Below are 24,950 nucleotides of genomic sequence, written 5' to 3' on the forward strand. Positions count from 1 at the left end.
GTCTTTAACTTTTTTTTGTTATTTTCCCTGCGAGGAGAACCGCGGGATTAAGCTGGTATATCAGAAGCTACAATATTAGTTTAACCCAATAATCAGTTTATTTATAAATTTGTCAGTTTATTCAATTAGAATTAACATAAGTTTAATTAACACCTCCTCAATTCAGTTCTGTATGATAAATCATCGAGATTTCATGACAACAAGTTTATGGGATTTTAATTGTGTTAAGCTAGAATAATTTCATCAATTATTAATCACAATACATATAAACATAAATAGATTTTCTGCCTTGATCTCCTTCTAGCTAGTAAAGCCGTCATCACTTAAAGCTGATGATATCAGCTACTCTAAATAGTTAAGCACTAGGTAGTAAGCTATTTTAAACTTTTCCTCAATTATTACTGAGCACATTAACGGACAAAACTTTATATTTTCATACATATACTTGAATATACTGAAGTGTCAAATGCAACACTGCGTGCAATTTTCTGAGTGGTAAAATTTAGTTGAGTGCATAAATGAAGTTGTTGTTACTTCGCATATCATGATGTTGATGATGATGACAGCAAAATCCACAAGAGCCTGCGGACAAACTCATATAAAACGTAACATGCCCCCAAAAGAAACAACAACAAATTTAAAATGTTAATTCAAATTTACTACTTAAAAGCTCAACGCTGGTAGTGTTGATTGTAGTGTAGCAATGATTTTCATAAACTCCCTAAACAGAATGTGGATATGTATGTGTGAATGAGTAGAACTTTAAAACTGTGTTGTTGACAGCTTAAGCATTTCACTCTCACCAAACAGGTAGACATACTCACTGTTTTAGTTTGTACGGACGAGCGGACTAAGTAATATCCATACGTAATGTATGTATTCAAGCTTCCGAGAAATACAAAAACTTTCAAGCAGAATTTGTTTTGAGTATCATAGGATATATAATCAATGCCTTAACAATTTGCGAATTTTAAGTGACCTGTAACGTGTACTTTGTAAGACTAAAATTTATTGCCCTACAAAATGGTGTACTCAAAAAAATAACTCTAAATAAAAAGGTTAAAATTTGTTCGAAAGCGTTCTTGAGTTCAATTTGCATAGTTTCAGTTAAAAAATCCATAGAATTTTTCTCTTAGAATATCGGAAATAAAAAAGAGGAAATTTTATTTAAAAACAGTCAGGCATCCAAATTGTTATTCCGTTTTTAGTAAAAGTCCTTCAGTGAAAAATATTTCCGGACTTTTAATATTTCAGTCCGACAAAATTATTAAACCCGAGCTTTTATTTTATAAGTGCGAAAATAAAAGTAATATTCGGTATTTTATTTTTTAAGGACAGAATAAAACTCCGGCCATATAACTTTATCACGGCTCATCCGAATTAAATGAAATTCATTCACCCTATTTTTTCCTTTCCCTATATATTTAGCCGACCGATTTTTTTAATGATATATAAACGGCTGGCCGTAAAAAGAGAATTTGCACTAAAAGTGAATAAATGCGAAAAGAGGCCGTAAAAAAGGAACTTATCGCTTTTTCCATTCAAACTAGGATAAACAGACTCAAACAATTTTTGAAATAATACTAAATCATTAATTTAAAGATAGAAATATTGTGACATTCAGTAAAGCAGAGGATGCGTGAGCATAACAACTTATATGGGGCTATAAGTTCATGCGTAACGAATTAAGAAACTTCGATAAAATGTTGCAGAAAATGGAATTAAATCGTATATTTTTGAACCATTTTGAGACTTTTTCGGGACTGTTTCGTGAACATTTCGGGTTAACTTAAGGAACGCTTCAGGTTTAATTTATGGATTAACTCGAAACTTTTTCGGATTATTTTCGAAATCATTCCGCGGCTATTTCGATACAATTCCTCTCTTTTACGTTAACCGTTCATATATACTTTTCCAGTTATCTGCATCTCTTTTCCTGCTTACTGACCCACTCTTCTTCGAATTTTCTTTCACACACCAACCTTGGCCTTCATCTCATTCCCGCTATTTGCCTTTACTCTTGGTCCACCGTCTATGCCCACACTACCTCTTCTTCTTGTTTTTCAACATCTCTATACTTAAGAGTTCACTTAACTGTTCCCATTCCTTAATTTTGGCTTTATGTGTGCCTTTCTTACTTAAACTTCAACGTATGTCCCTCGCCATGACCTATATTTTTGAGTCACTATGGGTGCTAACTTTGTTATTTCGACCATGAGTCCTAAAAATTTGACCTTTTGCTAACGTGATGAGAGCACAATTGTGCTATTGTATGCAGAACCCTTTAGAATGAACTTCCTTAACTATCCTCCGCTATCAAAAGAAAATATCGGAAAAAAATGAATGTCGTATGTAAGGGAAATCATAAGGCATTTCATGTTTGTAGACATTCAATAAAAATTTATTTTCTTGCCGAAACGTAACGTCTCAAAAGCCAGAACCACATTTCAAAATCTGTCTGGATATTCATTTTCATAGGGGCGAAAGCTTTAGAAATGTATCAACTAATTTTTGGATCTAGACTGTTTTTTAATTTTGTTGGCCTGTGTTATCATTTGAATTGTTTGGCCCGCTTCCAAGAATGCGAATTTAAGATTATAATTATAAAAATATAAAGAGGACTATTGAAACTCAGTTTAGTCTGCTCTTAGAATCTGCTCCAACCCTTTTTTCATAAAGTACAATTTGAAAGAATAATCTGTGCATAAAAAAATGTTAAAGTTTCATGCAAAGTTCACTTCAAGCTTCCAAATCTTTACGTTGAAACATATTTGTTAATTTTTGTTATTTTAAGAAAGAAAACCCCCATTCAATAAGCCTCCCTTTTACGGATTATTACTCTAATTCGTTTGATAGATGTCTGACAAAATCACACGCAATACCGCCATGCAGGAGATAATGTCCAGTCTCTAGTCTCCAGCAGCTTAATTAATGACGAAAATTATTTTCTTCTTTCTTGCTATAAAAACAAATAAATTAATTTATGTTTTCTTTGTACATTTGCCATGCCGGAAGGCATCGATAATGAGTTTTCTTTTTTTTTTTTTGTAAATGTATCTGTTTGCTTGTGTGTCTTCCACTCACTTGCAAATATGTTTATTTAGCACTTATGAACATTACACCCATCATAAATATGTTGTGCAAACAATTTTGTGCTAACAATAACAAAATCATACCAACATGAGACAAGCTTACAATCAAATGCATATAACATTTTCACATACATATGTCAATATATATTCATTAAGTTGTATGTAATAACCATTTATTTTGCATTTATGCATATGTATGGGCCTGAAATTGACATGAGAGTGTCAACTGCAATTTCATTGCTATATTATGTCACACTACCATTGTTATTTTTGTTGTAGTCGTTGATTTGGGTCGCTGTGGTCGCTACATGAGTAGCTCAAGTACTCATGCTGCTCCACTCGACCGGCCCCCTGCTCATCCACGGTATTTTCTGTGTCTGGTATTGTCCCACTCATTCACACAATCAAATCCACAAACAAATATGTACTTACATACATACCTACATACATTCCTACTTTGATCTCCATAATTCGCTCACTCATTCACAATTGTTGATGACAGCAAGCTTGGCTATAGAAAAAGCTTTATGCCGCCTTTTTGTAAATATATTTAAATGCGTTTGCGATGTGTTTAAATATGCTTGGTGTGTGTGTTCGTTTTGTGTGCATGTTTGAAGTGTGTACTTTTGTTTAAGTATCATAGTTATACGAATTCGCTTGTCCTGTGTGTGTCATTTTGCTGTTGTTTTTGTTGTAGTCATCGTTCTCGTCATCGCTGTCAACTTGCTGGCACCGTTTTACATTGTGAATGCTATGGTTGGTTGCTTCGCTTGTAATGTTGAATTTTATTATATTATATAATCTGATATATATAAATCTTATATATATGTATATGTATGCTGGCATTATTAACAATCATACATACACATACACAGTATATTACAAAATATATGTACATATGTTTGCTTGAATCTGAATGTGGCATTGTGACAATTACCAAAGCAATTGTCGCCAAAGGAAACATCAAAAAATTATTCAGCTGGTGTTTGTGTTTCCATCTTGTGGCACCTCTCCAAAATTTATTCATGGAATAGTCTCAATTTGCATTCTATTTGCAATCTAATTTTCATAGTAGTACATATAATTGCAACTGAGTCGTGCCAAATGTAGATGGTTTCAGTGTAGTGGTTTTAAAGGGCATTAAATTATTTGGATAGATGTAGCTCACCAAGGTGATAACGTATAATAAAATATCCAGAACTGTTCATATAAACGTTTTAGACTGCCTTTAGCTTACACAGTAGATCTCGTACTTCTAAACTGTTAAGCGTCTCATTTACTTATGGTTTTCCTTGTTTGTGCTTTTTTTTGCCCCAAAACTGGTTCTAACTAGTTAGGGTTTATATGGTACCCTTTACCTTTTACCATTGTATCTCATACGTCTGTATCAAGGTATGCCATTCAGGTACCTCTAAGAGCACTTGTTTTACAATGCTCACCTTTATTTTCTGTATAATTGCATATATATCTTTTTTCCCCTATTTTCTTTTTTTTTCATATCCAGAAAAGCAAAAGCCGCTATCTCCTTTTGTGCACTAAATACATCTGCAGGCTTCTTTTTCATTAGACTTGCTATACCGACGTTTTAGCTAAGATATGGGTTTCACAACGTGCTGAAGCGGCATGTATGCTTTCTTGTAAGAAAGCTCAGAATTTTGCCGTTAAAAATTTATAAATGAATGAATAAGTCGAACGCCGTCGAATAATTAGTTCGTTTCTGTGTTAAAGAACCCTAAGTAAGGGTTCTGTCAAGTGCAACCTCCTGATATTTTGCTCTCGTAGCTTTGTTAAAGACTCCAAGTGGGGGTTCTGATCTGAGATCTCCTGGTAACTTTCTCTCATCTCATGACAGAAATTTATCTTTCCTAATAAGTTGAACCAAATTTTTGTTTCTTCCTTTTAGCAAAAAGGAAGTATGGCTAATTTTTTCATTTAGCGAGGTAATTTGTTCAGCATACCAGATGGCGTTGCAGTTGTCATAAGTGGGAATAACCTTTCAACAAAAAGCTCTTAGATGGTTCGGGCGCTTCGAGATATACATACCTAGGCATCTAATGTTTGGTTGACCGCCAACGTGTAGAAGACGGATATGGCAAGATCAGGGCCGGCTCTACCATATACGCGAACTACGCGGCCGCCTAGGGCACCAAGTTCTAGGGGGCACCAAATTCGATAAACACTTTTGTACTAAAAATACTTTTTACAAAAAAAAAATGTTCACCTTAGTTATATTTTATAACTCAACTTGTCTGGCCTCATGCCCAAGGTCGAAAATTTAACTAGGTCTAGGTCAGTAGATAGTGATTTGGCAAACACTCAAAATTAAAAGCTTTTCAAACTGATCTGCCTTGCAGATGCCGCTCGGAGTCGGCGTAAACATGTAAGTCTCGTCCCGTCAATTCGTAGGAAAAATCAAAAAAGAGGACGGCGCAATTTATAAGATAAGCTGGACCAAAAATCTTTCCTTGGTTTTCTGTTGAAAAGGCAAAAAATCTCACACACTGAGAAATCAACTTATTACAGAACTAACTACCCGGTTAGAAGCTTCAGCTTAAATTTTAAACTATTTATTGGTTTATATATTTTTTTGAACTAAAATTGAGACCTCTCACTTGACTAGGGTGTTTTTTAATTTTGTTCTGTTTAAATTTAAAACTTATTTGAACAGTTAGTCTGAAATTTAAAAATTGTTTAAAAAAACAAAGGAGTTTCAAAAATTTAGAAATAGAAATTTGTTTACACTTCTGGGTTTTGTTTTAAACAAAAACAGCGGCGCCTAAACGTTGCCGATGAAGGAATTTAGCAGTTCCCTTTTTTAATTAAAAAAAAATTGTTCAATTAAGAAAAAATGTATCATAACAATAATAATGATAAAACAATTATTGTAAGGCCTTGCTGCTAAAAATTCTAAATTTGATTTGTGAAGACCCCTTTTCAGATTACTTTGCTATACATATGACGTGTTGTGATATGTTTTGTTATACAGATGTGATAGCTCAGTGGCTAGATCACACTATGGTCATCCGGAGCATATCGGACCGAAAGCTTGCCACTTTCCACTAGTCCATATTGAAATCTAGTCACGCGTATCCATTTCCACGGAGATCGGTTTGACCAAATTTGGTATAGTCAGATATAAGTATATAGTATAAAAATTTCAGATTTAGATTCAAACTTTATTTAGGAAAGCAAGCTTAAAAAGCAAAGAAGTGCAGTAGAAAAATTGTGTTTTAAGCTTAAAAACTATACAAACAATTGCTTAGTTGAGTTTGTTTTTCCGGAAACAGTCGGCCTATCAGAATTGTAAGTTGTTGGCTGAATTGACTGTCGCCTGCTCTGCGTAAAAACCGCCAGTCGGTTTGCAGCTCTTTATACTTGTAGTTGTAGCTATTTTTATTATTATTTGCTCCACGCTTCAATGCACAAATTATATAAATATTTAATTTTTTCTTTTTTGTTGTTATTCTTACATTTTATTGTTATTTATTTGACTATAGATATATATAATTTGCCAGCGTTTTATATTTATTTGTATATATAGTATCTAAATGTATATGATGAAGTTTATTTATGTAGTTGTAAGCTTGTAAATTATGTTCCCCATTGGATAAATTAAAGAAGAAGTAAAGTTAGACTCGAATCAACAATGAACCCCAAGGCGAATTACTTGCAAAGTGAAGTTGAACTCATTCGCGGATTATAAAAGTATTATGTTTCCACAAAACTAAAAACTAACAAATTTCTTAAAGTGTTAAGTATAATATGGACAAATGTTGTGCAGGAAAAGGAAGCACTTAATTTCATAATGTAATGCAGTTAGCAAAACCTATTTATTTATATACATATAAAACTTTCTTCTTACTATTTTTTAACACGACTGTCTCTGGTTGGCATTGCAGCTCTCTTTTCACAATAAGTAATAGATTTTTGAATTTTCTAACTATTTCTTTTGCGGCAAATGCCAAACGTGCACATTTCAATGTATTAACTATAAACGTACACTGAAAGAAACGAAGCTAGTAAAATCAACAAATAATTTTCAGTAAAATTGATCGAGTTATAGTTAAAACAACAGAGTTTTTTATCAAGAGTACAAACTTGTATAGTCATTTCAATAGAAGAAAAACTTTTGGTATCAAATTAACATTATTCTGTAAAAATTACAGATTGTTAATCAATCTGACTGACTTTTCTGTTCTGTTAAAGGAACTGAATCCTTTCAATAGAGAAAAAATGTCAATATTATGCAAATTTATCAGCTAGTTTTAAAGTGGAACTTATGCTCACGGCGCTCACTACTTTGCTCCTATGATTATCGTGCCGTAGAAATCTCTTTAGTACAAACAGTCAATGTTATATTTTAAGAGTCTTGATTGGTATTTTTGGGTGATATTAATAATTGTTTGTTAACACACCTGAGCTAGGCGGCCACCACGGTTTGATGCTATGGCCACTACACCGAAATCCTGGGATCAAGGCCTGTAAAAAGCAACATTAAAGACAATTTTTTTTTTATTTATTTTTTTTTTTTTTGAATAGAGCTGTGACTTACATTTGATGAGTCTTTTTTTAATTGCTAATTTAAATCGTTTAATTCAGTATCAACAATTTGGGCGAAGTTGATTCAACAGCTATTTTCGATGGATAAAAATTTACAGAAATATCGGTTTAATTGACCCGGCTGATTCGGCTGATTTTACCAGATGTTTATTTTCTTTCGGCGTATACGTCAAAGCTTTTCTGCATAGTTTTCCATATATTAGATTCTATCGCATCAATAATATATAATATATCTATTCGAACTAAAATGAAACATTAAATGAGGAGTTCTAAACCGAAACGCAATAAGTGCACCCTGCACCCTTAACTTTTTTTGAGATTTGTATTTCTTTTACCTATGTATGTAATAACCTTTATCCGAAGTAAAAAATAGAAAATTTTGCCATTCTGAAACATTCAAAAAAAAAAAAAAAATATGTTTAATAACAAAACGCAATAGTTTCATAAATTTTTTTTCATTTTTGAGTTGAAATTTTTTTATGTTTATATGAGCTGTGTAGTTCTGGTATACTCCTTAAGGCCGATTTAGGTAGTACTTTATATTATTTGAGGGGTAAACGAGTGCTTCATAACAGACCCTCATACATATAAACTAATTAACATTGCGATGTCCTGGGTCAGGATCACCTAATTCGGCTCAAAATACTCCTTCCGAGTACTCCATCGAACATCTACGGGCGAGAAATTTGCAAAAAATCCTAAAAAAAATACTCAATGGACTACTCACAAGGAAGGCTGCTTCACACTGAAAGAAAAAGACTTGTCAAATCAACCGAAATAAGGGTCAATTCAACCGAAATTTCTATAAATTTTTATCCATCGCAACAAGATGTTGAATCAACTGCGCACAAATCGTTGATTCGTAATTGACCCTTTTAGTAGTCAAATAAACAAAGAAAGTTGTTTCGTTATACTTTACCGATAGTTTTGTTAAATTAACAATTATTACTTTCGCTCTAGGAATACCAACCAAAACTGTGGATATGAAAGGGATTTCTATTCTTTTGAAATTACCAGTGCAAACTGTTAAATTAACAGCGTTTATTGTCGAAATGACACTACCAGTAAAATCTATTGAAATAACAGATATTTCTGTTTTTTCTAGATTAATAGCGTAAACTTTTACATCAACATAATTTTCTGTTAATATGACATTAATACCTGCGGAAAAAATAAAAGCAGGATAAATATATATTTAAATTTACGTAGTTTTTTTTTTTTATTTGTATAAATTACACATAAGTACAATTCATTTCTAATGATTTTATTGCTATATTTAGTAATATTAATTAAAATTATAATAACTTAAATCTGAATTCAAATAAACAAAACTTGTTCCGAAGTACCATCGACAATATTGTACGAAAATATGTTGCCATATATATATACGTAAATATGTGAATATGTACATAAATACGCATGATTGCTACATATGTACATGCTCACACACGCGTTAGTACATGCTCTAGCGAACCACATTGGCGTCGGTTTCAAGAACTTTACTTCAACTTTTTCTTCAAAAATTTTCATCATATTGTTATATTATATTTATAGTTATATTTGTGTACGCACATTTGATATAAAATGTTTCCATTTTCTTTGAATTTAAAACAAAAATCTGTCAAATAAGTACATATGTATCAACTTACTAACCGAACTTCAATTGGGCGTACATCAAATATTCTGGCACACATTAAACATTATACACTTCTATTAAACTCACTTTTACCAAATTTTAATTTTTATAATTTATTTAATTTATAGTTTTAAACTTCGCGAACGCCATTTCGCTTTTCAAATAGAAATGAAAATAGTAGTCACGAAACTGATTCTCAATTCTTTCAGTTGCAGTTCGTTCTCAATTTCTTCTCTCGTATGTAGAGTTGCCACACTTGATTGTTTCGAACAAAACATAGCATTTAAAATAGACAACTTGTAAGTTAAAAAAAAAGTAAAGAATCAAATCGCGGGAAGCTAATTCACCACTGGAGTAACTTTACATGTATTCGGCAAGTTTAGTTCTCGTAACACTTTATTTTGAAACGATTCCAAACAACTCAAACTTTTATGCTATCGGAAAAATCAACATTAAAAAAGGATGTTCTTTATTATCTTATTAGATACGTTCGCGTGAGTGAAAATTCGTAAAAATTTGAACAAAATATTACTAACTGTGGAAAAATCCTGTTTGTTCAAACAAAACTTTTGCAACAAGAAGGCTCAATTTTGCATTTCGCTTGGAGGAGAAGTTGCAAAATTGTACCCGATAAATATGTGACCAGTATTGCATAATTTTTGGCAGTGCTATGCACAGTAAATTTAAAAAAGGGTTTTTTCGTTTTGTATGAATAACTGGTTTTTTGTAGTTTTCCCATTTTGTGTGTTTTTTTTAATTTGGTGGTTTGCTTATTTTGTTGTTTTTTTTAACAAGTGGCACCATCGTGAGCGTAAAATTCTCTTTGAAATTTGCTCATGTATTGACTGTTGTTCGCTGTTGAAATGATCAGTGAGATCAGTTGTGTTAATAGAAAAATCAGTTAGATTGATTAAGAATCTATCAACTTTACAGAATTTTGGTAACTTAAGAGCGACGATTTCTCTTCTGTTGAAATGACTAAACTAATTTGCTCGCTTGAAAAAGGACTCGATCGAATTAACCATAATTCGATCAATTTCACAGAATCTCCGTTAAGTCAAGAACAACAGAACCGATTTGTTGATTTTATTGGCATTACTTCTTTCAGTGTACTAGTATGACAAAAAAGGTACAAATGTTCCAACCATATTTTTCCAGGGTCGCTCAAATAATGGCATCAAACTTTCTATTCTATAAATAGCAAACACACCATATTCACACCAAATCCAAAATCTTCCAAATCTTAACGCAATAACTCCAAAAGATTTCAGACACAAACGCAATATATAAATTTTTTCATACCCAATTACGATTATTACAAACAACGACATTTATGTGTTCTTCCGCAACTGCAATAATATCATAGTATCCCTGCAAAAAATGCTATTAGTCTAGGATGAATCGCAAAGGAGTATGAGACCAATTCCAGTTTTGATCTCTTTGTATGAGTTGAACTGTTCCCCTTTCTTTGATCATGTCCTATGAAGAGCGCAATTGTACCCATTTATGCCCGAAAGGGATCGATAGGACCCATCCCCTTTGTACCCATATGGGAACTTATGAAGATTAGCCCTTTTCGGTTCAATAAGGACTCAAATAGCGACCAGTCGCATTTTTCATGGAAGTAACACAGTCGAAGGGTTTGCCAAACCACCAAATCAATTTGATGTTAGTTGTTTGCCCGCTTTTCAAAAAGGAATAAAAAATATTCTCCGAAAATTTAACCCTAACTCCGGCGTAGTCGTTAAGTCCTAGTAATTTAGTTTCGGTATAGACCTCCGCATTTTTCTTAAATAATTCGTTTCAAACATCTGTAATCTTTTTATTTTACTCATTTCATTGCCGTCTTTTAAATATTAAAATGGGCTACATAGATTTCAAACTGACTAATCCCAACTGTACCCGAAAAGGGCTAAAGCGGATCAATTATGCCCAAATGTAGACAAGAGATCAATCGGGAACCAATCTCTTTAGGGATTAATCGCACGATTTTTTGCAGAGATCCTTTGAAAGTGTGCCTCCATTTAATACAGGTAGCCTTTTTTCATTTATGTATCTAGAAACTTGTTATGAGTCACTTATTACACTTTGGTTTGGAACTCCTTAAATCATATCTACACTGAAAGAAATGGTGCTAGTAAAATCAACGAATCGGTTCTGTTGTTCTTAACTTAACGGAGATTCGGTCAAATTGATGGAATTACGGTTAATTCGACATAGCTCTTTGTCAAGCGAACACATTAGTTAAGTCATTTCAACAGAACAGAAATTGTCGCTCTTAAGTTAACAAAATTCTGTAAAATTGACAGATTCTAACTGATTATTCTGTTAACACAACTGATCTCACTGGTGATTTCAACAGCGATCAACAGTCAATACATGAGCAAATTTCAAAGAGAATTTTACGCTCACTGCTTGTACTTATGACGATGGTGCCACTTGTTTAAAAAAAATACCAAAACAAGAAAACCACCAAATCGAAAAAACACACAAAATGGGAAAACAACAAAAAACTAGTTTTTCAGTTATCAATACAAAATGAAAAACCCTTTTTTGAATTTACTGTCCAAAAAATTATGAGATATCTGTACACCTATTTATCTGGTACAATTTTGCATCTTCTCCTCCAAGCGAAATGCAAAATTGTGCCCTCTTGTTGCAAAAGTTTTGTTTGAACAAACAGGATGTTTCCAAAGTTAGTAACATTTTGTCCAAGTTTTTACTAATTTCCACTCACGCAAACGAATCTAATAAGATAATAGAAAACATCCTTTTTAATGTTGATGTTTCCAACAACATAAAGGTTTGAGTTGTTTTGGAATCGTTTCAACTTAAAGGGTTACGAAAATTAAACTTGCCGAATTACATGTAAAGTTAATGCAGTGGCGAATTACCTTCTAGCGATTTGATTCTTTACTTTTCTATATCTTACAAGTTCTCTATTTAAATGTTATGTCAAACACTTATACTACAAGTTCGAAACAATCAAGTGTGGCAACTACATGCGAGAGAAGAAATTGAGAATGAGCTGAGCTGCAACTGAAGGAATTGAGAATCAGTTTTGTGACTACTATTTTCATTTCTGTTTGCAAAGCGAAGTTCAAAACTATAAATTAAATAAATCACAAAATATAAAATTTGCTGAAAGTGCGTTTAATAAAACAAAATAATAAAGGTATAATGTTTAATGTGTGCCAGCATATTTTATGTAGCAAGCATGCGTATTTATGTATAAGGCCACCGTGGTGTGATGGTAGCGTGCTCCGCCTGCCACACCGTATGCCTTGGGGTCGCACCGCACCCCGGACAAAGCGACATCAAAATTTTAGAAATAAGGTTTTTCAATTAGAAGAAAATTTCTCTAAGCGAAGTCGCCCCTCGGCAGAGTTTGGCAAGCGCTCCGAGTGTATTTCTGCCATGAAAAGCTCTCAGTGAAAACTCATCTGGCTCGCAGATGCCGCTCGGGGTTGGCATAAAACAAGTAGGTCCCGTCCCGCCAATTTGTAGGAAAAATTAAAAAGGAGCACGACGCAAATTGGAAGAGAAGCGCGGCCTTAGATCTCTGCGCCTTACATTTTTTTTATTTTTTTTTGTCTCAACCATTTTTTTTGTTCATTTGACTACCAAAACGGTCAATTACGAATCAACGAACTGTGGGCAGTTGATTCAACATCTTGTTGCGATGGATAAAAATTGACAGAAATTTCTGTTGAATTGAGCCATATTTCGGTTGATTTTACTAGTCTTTTTCTTTCAGTGTACTAATGTTCTTACATTAAGCAGCTTTAATACATACCGTTAGTTACTAAATAAAAGAACACGCTTGCTTGTGTCTATGTACTTAAAACTATATCTATCTCTGTTCTATTTTAAGGTTAAACACGTTTCTACTAGTTGTTGTTGTTGTTTGTTTTAGTAACTCTTGTAATCTAAAATATGCAATAATGCAAGGAAATTGCTTTCAATAGATTTATTTTTTTTTTAATTTCTTCTTCTTCTTTCACCGTTCAATGTTGTGTATAAATGCATTCCGGAACATCAACTATAATTGTCAATATGTATTGGCATTGGCAAAACGAATAATAAAACAAAAATAAAAATAAATCTACTCTTGTCAATGGCTTTGCAACTTTAACTTTTGTCTGTGCGCACAACATTTTCATCTTTGGCAGGAACCCGTACGATACAAGATGGTGACTATGAAATTATTGTTGTCGATGAAAATAATCCATCGGTATTGGCGGACAATGATTCACATTCAAGTGGACCACCCTCAATTAAGGTGAGTACTTTAAACTATTAATTTACTTATATGAACACGAAAGCATTTTATTTACATAAATATAGAGGATTATTTGTGCATATATATGTATCCATTTGTATGAAAGTAGGTATATAAGCTAAGATTGTGGGTGTTTTCTTTATGTATAAACAATAATAAGTAGAAACAGTTGCGAACACGAAGTTAGCAATGGCAACTTTTATGAAGTTTTGGTAATTAAATAGCTTTTACTTTTATAAACCTCCATGAATTTTTTTAACTAAAACTAAACAAACCAATCTTAAAAACGTTTTCGAAAAAAAAAAAAATCATGAAAATATTACAAAAATTTGAAACTTTTTACTTGGAGTTCTCTAAATTTTTTCAGTAATTTTTTAGCCCTTTCAATTTTTGTCTAACAGAATCAAGTTATAGGTCTCTCAAAGATTTCATGAATTTTCAACATTGTCTTTCTAAATTGTGTTTAGATTTTCTTCCTTATAAATGCAAAAACTATTAGCTCTTCACATAGATAATATCACCTTTTGAAACAAAAAAAAGTTGGCCCCAATCAATCAAATTTTTTTAGTGATTTATTGGGCATCAACCATTTGCTAACGCTGTACCACAGAGGACCAGTCAAACTCACGACGCATGTAGATGGTGTTTCAGTCATCACAAGCGGGATAGGTATACCAGATCAGGCGCATCGGGATATATGTATGTACCTGCGCATCTGTAGTCGGGTTAACCGCAAACGTGGAAAATACCGATCTAGTGCTGTTTACTAGGAAATATAACGTCCATAATTGGACTATGCACAGGCTTGGAGCGGTAACCATACAAGAAAAATGTAGAACTATACTAGATTTGAAGTTGTCGTGGAAAGTCCGTGTGAAAGAGATAGTGAAGAAAGCTTCAGCGGCACTGTATACATTCAAGAGGATGAGGACGCACGTGAAGCCTATCGTCCAACCTTTCTCATTCGCTATTTACTGTAATTATCAAGCCCATACCTTACTACGGGATCCTAGTTTGGTGGACAGCCACACAAAAAAAGAAACTTCAGTGGGTATGCAAATTAACAGTTATAAGTATAACGGGAGCCCTGAAAACTATCCCGATAACAGCTTTGCATGCCGTTCTGCAGATCCCAACTAATATGAACCAGATATGGGAAGTGCGAGCTGCAGGAAGAAACGGTCGAGCACCTTCTGTATCCGTGTCTTGGGCTCGAGAGTTCAAGACTCAAGCTATCAGGGGTGGCAGAGTTTCCAGATCTCGAGGCAGTTATTAAGCTATGTCCTAGAAAACTTCTAGTATTTGCCAGGAGGACGAAGTAATTTTATAACATGAGTTCTTGTACCCAATTGCGCTTTTCCCATTCGGTCGTCAAACAAATTCTGTTAACACTGTGGACAAAGTCAGTCTATGTGAGATTTTTATTGGCATTGGTCCAAATTCCCTTTAAAATTGTTTTCTGCTTGTTTTTGAAATTGGTTTTACATAGTTTCAATAACAAAATGCATGCTTGTGTTTTTCTATATTATCGAAGAGAAACCAGAAGAGTTTCATTAACGAAATTTGATTTCATGTTCGCAGCTGTAAGTTATAGCATGTGACTTTCTAAAGCGCTATTTTTTAACACCCTTAATAAAAAAAAAAATTATAAAATAAAATGTGGAAAATCCGAATATTATAACTTATATTTTAGTTAAGTTAAATAAAAATTTTATTTTTAACATTAAAACTGGGAATGGGTTCATGAACTGACAAAATCTCATATACACAAAAACCACCGCCTACACCTCCAAGTAAACTGGTTTAAATAGTTAGCAAACATATCTGACAACAATCAGTAACAGCAAAAAAGAAACGAATTTTATTTCTAAATAAAGGTGAAATTTTGCGAACCGAACATATTTCAGTTAAATCAACAAATTTTAAAGCAGTTCCAAACAATTGACCCTCCTACACCAGAAATTGAATGCAGCTCTGATATATAAATAACAATGTTGGAAAATATTTTGCGAACTAACGAGAATTTTTCTGCAAGTTCTTAAAAATTCATAATTCAAATAATTTTCAATTGTTTTTGTTCTCTGCTATGAAACTACCAAGTACATTTATACATATAGGCAAATACGCATACAAGCATACATTCCTACGTACATATACTCACCACCAGTGAAAATGCATTCCGTAAATACCAAATCACCTACACTGAAAGAAATGGTGCTAGTAAAATCAACAAATCGGTTCTGTTGTTCTTGACTTAACGGAGATTCGGTGAAATTGATCAAATTATGGTTAATTCGACCGAGTTCTTTGTCCAGCGAACAAATTAGTTTAGCCATTTCAACAGAAGAGAAATTGTCGCTCTTAAGTTAACAAAATTCTGTAAAATTGACAGATTCCTAATCAATCTAACTGATATTTTTGTTAACACAACTGACCTCACTGGTCATTTCAACAGCGATCAACAGTCAATACATGAGCAAATTTCAAAGAGAATTTTACACTCACTGCGCTCTCTACTTTGTACTTATGTACGTTTATACTATACGTATGTATATGGCGGCCTCAGTGGTGTGATAGTAGCGTGCTCCGCCTACCACACCGAAGACCCTGGGTTCACACCCCGGACAAAGCAACATAAAAATTTTAGAAATAAGATTTTTCAATTAGAAGAAAATTTTCCTAAGCGGGGTCGCCCATCGGCACTGTCCGGCAAGCACTCCGAGTGTATTTCTACCATGAAAATATCTCAGTGAAAACTCATCTGCCTTGCAAATTTCGCAACATAGGTACTTTCGTACAAAGCTGTCGCAATATCTTTTTTTTGTTCATTTAACTACTAAAACGGTCAATTACGAATCAACGATTTGTGCGCAGTTGATTCATCATCTTCTTGCGATGGATAAAAATTGACAGAAATTTCGGTTGAATTGACCCTTATTTCGGTTGATTTTACCAGTCTTTTTCTTTCAGTGTACTCAATGGAATGTAGTGTAATAAGAAACGGAGAAAAACTGAAATATATTTTCCATTGAACTTTTGCTAATAAAGGAAATAGTAAGATATGTAAATTTTTTTTTCTCATAGCTGCCTTCACACACAAATAAATATTAGACATAAAGATTTGTATGAAATATTTACTGTTAATATGGTCCCCCTTGTGAAAAATTGTTCATAGTTTAAGATATATCATAAATTTTCAACAGTAGATATTTTTCATTAAAGTTAAAGATTATTTTTCTGAACAATTTGTTTTACATACATACAGGAGTGCACAGAAAAATGGTAGTAATTTTAATAAAACTTCGTTAATTAAACTCTTATTTTTTTTTTTTTTTGTTTCCGATATTTAAACTTAAATCAATTTGCTAACAAAAGCTATGCAAATTAATCTCAAATCCTTTTCGAAAAAGTACGAAAATTGGAAAAAAAACTTACGAAAACTTCGAACTTTATTACTGTAGATCTCTGCATTTTTTTGAAGTAAGCAGTTTTGTAACCCAATCAGATTTCGCCTCACAACGTTCAAATAACAGGTCTTTCAAAACTCGCAGTCATTTAAAAAGAGAAAAAAATTTTTTCGAAGGGTGGTTTGTCTTCATGAAACATTTTTGTTATATGGAAGAAAATCTGAAACACTCTACTGAAAAAAAATATCAAAAATGAGTGAGAGTTTAGAGAGAAACTTGCACATTTTAAAACTAAAAATGATTGGGCTATACAAATTATAGTAGTTTTCTGTTTTAATTATCGAAAACGCGGAGATAAGAATTTTGTTGACTAAACTGGAAAAAATTGTCACTGCTATTTTTCTGCTTTCTGCTGTATGTCGAAGGAAGCGGGCATGAGCATGGGCTGAAGGGTCATAAAGGATTCTGGTAAAATAAGAGAATGTACACTGTCGCTCCCGGTTTAAGGCCTTAGGACCCAGTTTAAAATCGGGTGACTTCCAAGGTGGCGCCATGGTTGCGATTTAGCCGAAACAAGGCGCTTTGATGACTGTAGCTGCGAGAAAATATAGTTAACGATAAAGGTACTATCTGCGTGGAGCTTTGTATGAGAACAGTAAAATATGCAAAAATTGTCGTATATGCGGTACCTTGAAGAACAACGTCAATATGTTTTCATAAATACCTCTCTCTGCATAAACGCCATTTATCTTGAGCTAAGGTAATGTGCCTAGGGAAATAGTTTTGAGAAAGACATTAATTCATTAAAATACTCAGACAGGTCATTTTTGAAAACGTGCCTCCTCTACTCATACTTTAAAATACTTAAGCATTTTTGACAAGCGTCATGAGATGGATATTCTGCAAAAAAAATTGTACTTCGGGCGTTTCCGAACTGGGTGATATTCCACAAAGCAACCGATATGCAAAAGTATTGGTGATATACAGGTTGAATGCTGTTTTTATACCTTTCATGAAGAGAAATGGTATATTAACTTTGGTCCGATGTTTGTAGCGTTGACGAGACAGACTCACCATTAAGTATACCGAATTGATCAGGGCGACGAACTGAGTCGATATAGCCATATCCGTCTGTCCGTCCGTCCGTCTGTCTGTTTGAACGCAAACTAATCCCTCAAATTTTGAGATATCTCAATGAAATTTGGCACAAGGATGTATTTTTGTATTATATTAGACATTTGTCGGATCCGGTAGAATCGGACCACTATAACATATATCTCCCATACAACCGATCGTTCAGATAAGACTATTTTGGTCATTCCTGCCGTAATTTAGAAAGTATAAACGTGAAGCTCGGTGATATATATTCTAATATATCATAGAAGATATCGTGAAAAAATCTCTTTGATCGGAGCTATATATAGCATATATCCCATACAACCGATCGTTCAGACAGAAGGATTTTTGGTCATTTCTCCCTTAATTTAGAAAGTATAAACGTGAAACTCGGTGACATATATTTTAATATATCATAGAAGATTTTCTAAAAAAATCACTTTGATCGGAGCTATATATAGTATATACCCATACAACCGATCGTTCAGATAGAAAGATTTTTGGCAATTTCTCCCTTAATTTCCAATATAAAAACGTTAAACTTGGTGATATTTATTCTAATATATCATAGAAGATTTCCTGTAAAAATCATTTCGATCGGATCTATATATAATGTATATCCCATACAACCGATCGTTCAGATAAGGAGGTTTTTTCCCATTTTTTATTTTATATTTATCTTAAAAATCGTTTAGGTATGTTCACTATATATTTCTTATCTTACGCATCCGATTATTTGGAGATTACGAACGGGATAAGATTATTGTTCAGCCCCATTCATGAAAGGTATGAAGCCTTCGGCGCAGCCGAAGACAGTTCCGTCCTTACTTGTTTTTTTTTTTTGTTTTTTTGTTTGTGAGAAAAGCAGAAAAGTGTGTACAGAATCATAAAGTTGGAAAAATGAACTAGATATTGAGCACAATTCCTTTACAATCAAAAACATTTAATCATAAATATTAAAATCGCGATAGTAACTATTAGGCATTTCGCACATGATTTGCTTTTTCATCGTAACGTACTCGTAAAAAAATCATATACACATGCATACAATTTAAGTTTGTGTAAGGGGCCTCAATTGTTCTCACTGGAAAAGTTTGATATATCCGAAATCCATCAAACATAGTGAAAATGTTAGAATACCAAATTCCAAGGTACAAAAAAATAGTTTAGCAATTTTTCCAGTAATTTTCAAAAATAGGAATACATTGAAAAAAATTAAGTATTTCTGCATTCGTTTTTGCAAGGTTTCAAAAATTATGCATTAACGACTGATTTCAATTTTTCTAGTTTTACTCAAAACTATCAAGTTTTTCGAGTGGAAAACTTCTACTTAAAAACTTTCAAAAATATATTTAAATAGGAATACGCATAATAATCGTATGCTTATCGTATTCGTCGCAACATTAAATATGTATGTAGTACCGCAGGGAGAACATAACCCGTTCAATATAATGCAGAGATTGCGTTTAACCAGAAAAACCAATTCGGATTTTCACGAGTAACAACCGATATCCAAAAAACAAAAAGGCTTTAAATGTTTTTCTTTTTTTTTTCACCATTACTGAGGTGGTGTGATTTATTGACTAAGGTTTTTTAAAACGGTTATTTTGCGACTTAAATAGGCTTCGGAAAAGATGTGTCTCTCTGATAGAATTAATATAAGAATTTTATAAGGGTCTGCAAATAATTGGTGTTCCAAAAAATTTATACGTCCCGATTGTATATTTTTGGGATCATGCATAGACTATTTCTAGAACTCATTTAAGATCATATCTAGACTGTTCGGGGATCAGTTTCGGTATTATTTGTAGTAAAGATAGTTTTGGCACTACTTTGGAATCATTTCAGGCTTAGTTTAGTAATTTTCCAGATTTTTAGGTCCCATTTCGATATGATTTTGAGAAAGAACTGGGAACATTTCGGGACTATTTTGCGATTATGTCGGGACATTTTGAGATCATAATGGAATCATCATGGGATCACTCCGCAGCCATTTCGAGATAATTTTGGGATTAAGTTAGCAACTTTTTGGGAATATTTTGAAATCATATAGCATGGTTGGGAAAAATGTAATCAATATTATGTTGTCATCGGCATATTATCGAAATGATATCGACTTGTTATCGGTAACAACTTATAGAAAATATAGTTATTTGTTATCGAAAAAATATCATATATATTCGAAAATAAATCGATATTTTTTCGATAGTTCTCTGATACCAAATCGTTCTTTTTTCGATTAAAAAACGTTCTTTTTCCGATACTTTTTCGACATTAAAGCGATAAATCGTCGAAAAGGTTTGCTACCAATAACGAATTTAACTCGTCGAATTTAACAAATCGATATTTCACCCAAAATAAATGTATAAAACGCTCATGAGCCATCGGTAACAATCCGATAACAACGGTTGTTTTTCTTTGTCTTAACAGAGAGTGATTTATTTTTGTTTTCTGAACATTCCCTATATTTTGCTTGCAAAACGGTCTTTCTCTGTAAGAAGCCGAAACCAGCAGTATTGGCATTTAGCAGTTATTCCTTAAGGGACATATTATTTATAACGCAACCAGTCGTATTTTCTAGTGTGAATCAAAATTTGTATGATATAAGAGCACCTCATTGACCTGATTGCCTTTGTGAAATTATTAATATTATATATAGCGTCATATATAATCTAGCCCCGAGTAACTGTTTTAAATGAAAATATCTTTTGCGGGAAATGTTATTTGCGATCTTGCGTACTGTATTTTTAAAATGTGTTTTTATAGCATATAATTTTGAAACACGTGTGATTTTGTGCAAAAAAACAAAAAACGAAAATAACTAAGAAAAAGGTATAGTTGAACCTCAGTCACTGTTTACTTTGATTAACCGTGTTTAAGTGACAATCCTTGGTGGCTTTAAGCGTATTGTCATCGCCACTGCGCGAAAAAAAACCTGTTGATCTGATGATGAGGCAGATAGTGTGCGATTGCCTTAACTTTGCCATGTTTGTTATGGCGTTTTCTTTTCTAGACAAACTTTTACTCTCATGTTGCCCTCTTAAATTCTATCTTTTGAATTAGGTCATTTAGCGCCCTGCAAAATGCCTGAATTTGTGGATAATGATGCCAATATTCTCATTCAAAGAGAAATATTTTATCAAAGTAACGCAAAAACAACAGCAAATAAGAACCAACAGGGTGGCATTATTTTTAGAAAAGAAAACGCCTTTAATAATTTAGGATCCTGCGATGTGCAGTATTTGTTTTTAAAGGATCTTTGCTTGGTGTATGTATAATATATATCTATTTTTATATCTGCACTCAAATATTTAACCATTCATATAAAATTTCTACATTAACACTAATATAAATATTCTAACATAGACCTCCCTTTTTATTATCGTAAAAATGTTATGTTGTGAAATATTCAAATAAATATGTATTTAATATATTTTATGGTATATATAATAAATTTACTACTAATTTGCATGATAAAGAGTAATAAGGCTACAGCTACCAATACTACTACAACAATGAATAAAACGGCAAAGACGAAAAATTTTAAATCTACCTCAATCATTACAACAAATCTAACAACAGCTACAACAACAACAATAAGTTTACCGCAAAGCAAACAAATAAGTAAATTGCAACCACAACCATTATCACCACCAAAACCAGTGTTGCCTAAAAAATTGCCAAAGGTAACAAATGAAAGTTTATCCTTTAAAAATTTAATGAAAGCTTCATGTGAGCGTAATATAAAAACTCATATAAAAGTAGTCACGCAAAAATAAAAGGAACTTGTTGTTGTTCACGCATAACACAAACATAGTATATGTATATTTCAAAACTTTTGCAAAAATATGTTCAATAACTTTGTAAGGTACTCAAATAGAAATTAAATATTTAAAAGTACATAAATGTTTTCACAATACACATATATATTTAGTATATAGTATTAATACACATAAATATTTTTTGTATTGTCGGGAAAAGCACACAGCTGCACATATCCACCTACATATGTATATGTATATATGCACATACTAAAATTGTATGTGTTTCGGAAATATTTATTAACCCGTCATAAACCACTTTAAACTTCACTCACTTGTTGTAGTATTTGTATTTGTTGTTATAGGTATTTAATAAATTGTTTCTTATATTTGAACTGTGAAAGTAAAAATAATAACATACTAAAGTCGAGATGGTTTCTATGATAAAAATGTCCCGATCTGCATCCGACAAACAGTAGAAGCCGCAGGTAGTCATTACAGCTCTAGTGAGAAATTGTCGATTTGCCTGACTTTCCTCCAATTTTTCTGTAGGGACATTTCTCATTTTTTATGAACTTTCTGATGGCATGCTGATCTGCTCTTCACCGTCAATAGGCTGTACAGCCCATAACTTTACTTAAAATTCATGCTCTTTATTAGAATTGGCACATCCCGTACCTCTCAGTCATGGCAGCCTAATTCAAATCCCAGTTTACACCATCTAGTATCTGTTGCTGCGGAATGTTTTCTTGTTTTTGTCGCTATAATTTTAGTACCCGATTTTTTATTCATTATTCAATTAAATAAAATTATTTTGTTGCAACTAGCGTTGAAATTTTCAGCTCATCGATTACCCTGATTTGTGGTAACGATTTGAATACTTAATATGGTCTCTTGAAAACCTATGATACATGACTTTGGCTGTTATGGCGTGTAAGCAGAGATTTAAAAGTGGATTTCGATTGTTAGCGGCAACGTTTATATAGCCGCCTCTGTTGTGTTTTACGCAGACGCTTATGGTTATTCAGTAGCAATTTGAGTAACTTTCTTATCTTATTGGTTCATAACATCGGAGCGAATTTTTTCTGTGACGAGAGCTGTGTCTAAGTCTGTGGTAAGTGTGAGAACAGGCAGCAGATGCCCGATTCCTTCCAAGCGGTCACCTAAATTTACTGTGATCTTTCGATCGCTGTGACTAAATCACAACTCCACATTATCGCCCCGATTCTGGTGGGGCTTTTGCATGTATGTACATATATACACATCGTCCCGTTTATTCGTTAACCTCGTATCTACGAGTGACACATTTTCGGTAAAGCCATGGCGGAACCATACAAGGTGGCAACAAGGTGACATACCTACAAACATAAATAAAAATGCCATGTACTTTGTTTTTGTAAATTCGATGGACAAATGTAAAACTCGTACTGCGCCGGAAGTTGATGTATCAAATCAAAAAAAAAGTTTATATTCAGCTGTCCCATGCTGCCACCTTGTATCTTTCCGCCATGGGTAAAGCGAAGACCAACATTTAAATTTCACTGTTGAGTTTTTCGGTGATGACAGCGTTACCACTTTGGCCAGAATCGCGAATAAAAGAACTGGTAACGATTTTCGGTTACATAATGTTCTGGGTACTATTTTACCGGTAACGCTCAGAATCGGGCCGTATATCTATGGACATTAGCAATAACCGCCTAAGTGCCATGGAAAATGATAGTACTGAAGCGTTTATTGCTTGTGATCGCGGATATATACATTTGTACTACATTAACTAGTGTATTGATATCCAATATGTAGTATATTCATACATATTTGAATTTTTTAGTACTCAGGTTAGATATAAATAGCAACGATTAAAATAAAATAATAAAAACTTAATAAAATCTGAGCGAAAATTTATAGTTAGAGAAATAAAAATAATTATAATTATAATAGTATTAGCTATAGCGCCAAAAGCACAATATAACATCACTCACACAAACACGTATATTCACATATTTTGTCTAGTTCACCTTAATTCACTTTATTGTCAATCGTATTATTATTTCAACAAGTTCAAAATCTTCTCGCGCCAACCGCAACAATTCATCGGTTGTATTCATATTTGCTATTGATTTGTTTTATATACATTTGTTAGCACTTTTAGCTAAAAAAAATACATATATACATAAAAATTATGTGCGTGTTGCTCTGTCATCTATTCGGAGATTGTCGAAATTGACATTTTGCCAATTTCATTATCTACGTATGTATATAAGTTTGTATGTATGGAGATTCACATGTGTGCTGATGCATTTCATTGTTTAGTGTTTACTTATCTGACATTTGTATGACAGTTGGCATTTGTCAAATGTTTGTTTGCTGTCATTTGTTAACCCCAGCACATAATAAACCTTTACTTTACTAAACATAAACATACAAGCTGATATGCTAAGTATGTATATGAATGGGTCACTGTGTGAAATAACTGCCTAGGTGTTAGATACTATTGTAAGTATGTTATTGTAAAATGTTTACATAGTATGTTTGTTATAAATTCCTTTGGCAGTTTTGTGTTGATTAATGAATCATTTGATACTGCGGCTACTAATACACCACATTTAAATTGTAAATTAAATGCCGTAAATGATAGCAACAAAAATAGTATACCCGAAATTTCTGTAACAAATATTACCGGCATACCGAAATTGATTTCCGGATTGAGCTTTTGGATTTTGGTTGCTAAATAATTAATGACCTTTGGTATTGTTGCTAATGTGACATGGTTTTAAAATTAATTTACCGCATGGGAAATTAGCTTGGCATGCGAGCAGGATATTTGAGTTTCATACAAAACTGAAATGACAGTGATTTTCATTAAAAATATGATTTTAGCTGTATTGTTACAGTCAACCTAAAGTTATAAAATATTTGGCGATATTTGTGGCTCTTCTTGATGAATATGATGCCTACACTTTTTTGATATTTTTATGTAACTGACACCATTTTGAAACAATGCAGAAAGCAAGGTTTTTCCCCATTTTTATCTCCTTTAAATCATTTCCACTGTTTAATTTGTAAAATTTCAATTATATAGCATCAGCAGTTTAAGGG

General features: G+C 33.0%; 1 protein-coding gene across 22 annotated transcripts in view; it reads left to right on the top strand.

Moving 5' to 3' along the window:
- rg (rugose) overlaps positions 1–24,950 on the top strand; it is a 796,531-nt gene that overhangs the window by 763,889 nt on the left and 7,692 nt on the right. For 15 of the 22 annotated variants that reach the window (XM_067785960.1, XM_067785957.1, XM_067785956.1 and 12 more), the window contains 2 exons: positions 13,461–13,570; positions 21,573–21,779. In XM_067785960.1, coding sequence (XP_067642061.1) covers positions 13,461–13,570; positions 21,573–21,779 — 317 coding nt within the window. The remainder of the gene's footprint in view (positions 1–13,460; positions 13,571–21,572; positions 21,780–24,950) is intronic. The other 7 variants (XM_067785971.1, XM_067785974.1, XM_067785962.1 and 4 more) reach the window with 1 other exon arrangement.

The sequence above is a fragment of the Eurosta solidaginis genome, chromosome 4 (assembly GCF_040869045.1).
Source record: "Eurosta solidaginis isolate ZX-2024a chromosome 4, ASM4086904v1, whole genome shotgun sequence".
In the NCBI taxonomy this organism is placed as follows: Eukaryota; Metazoa; Arthropoda; class Insecta; order Diptera; family Tephritidae; genus Eurosta; species Eurosta solidaginis.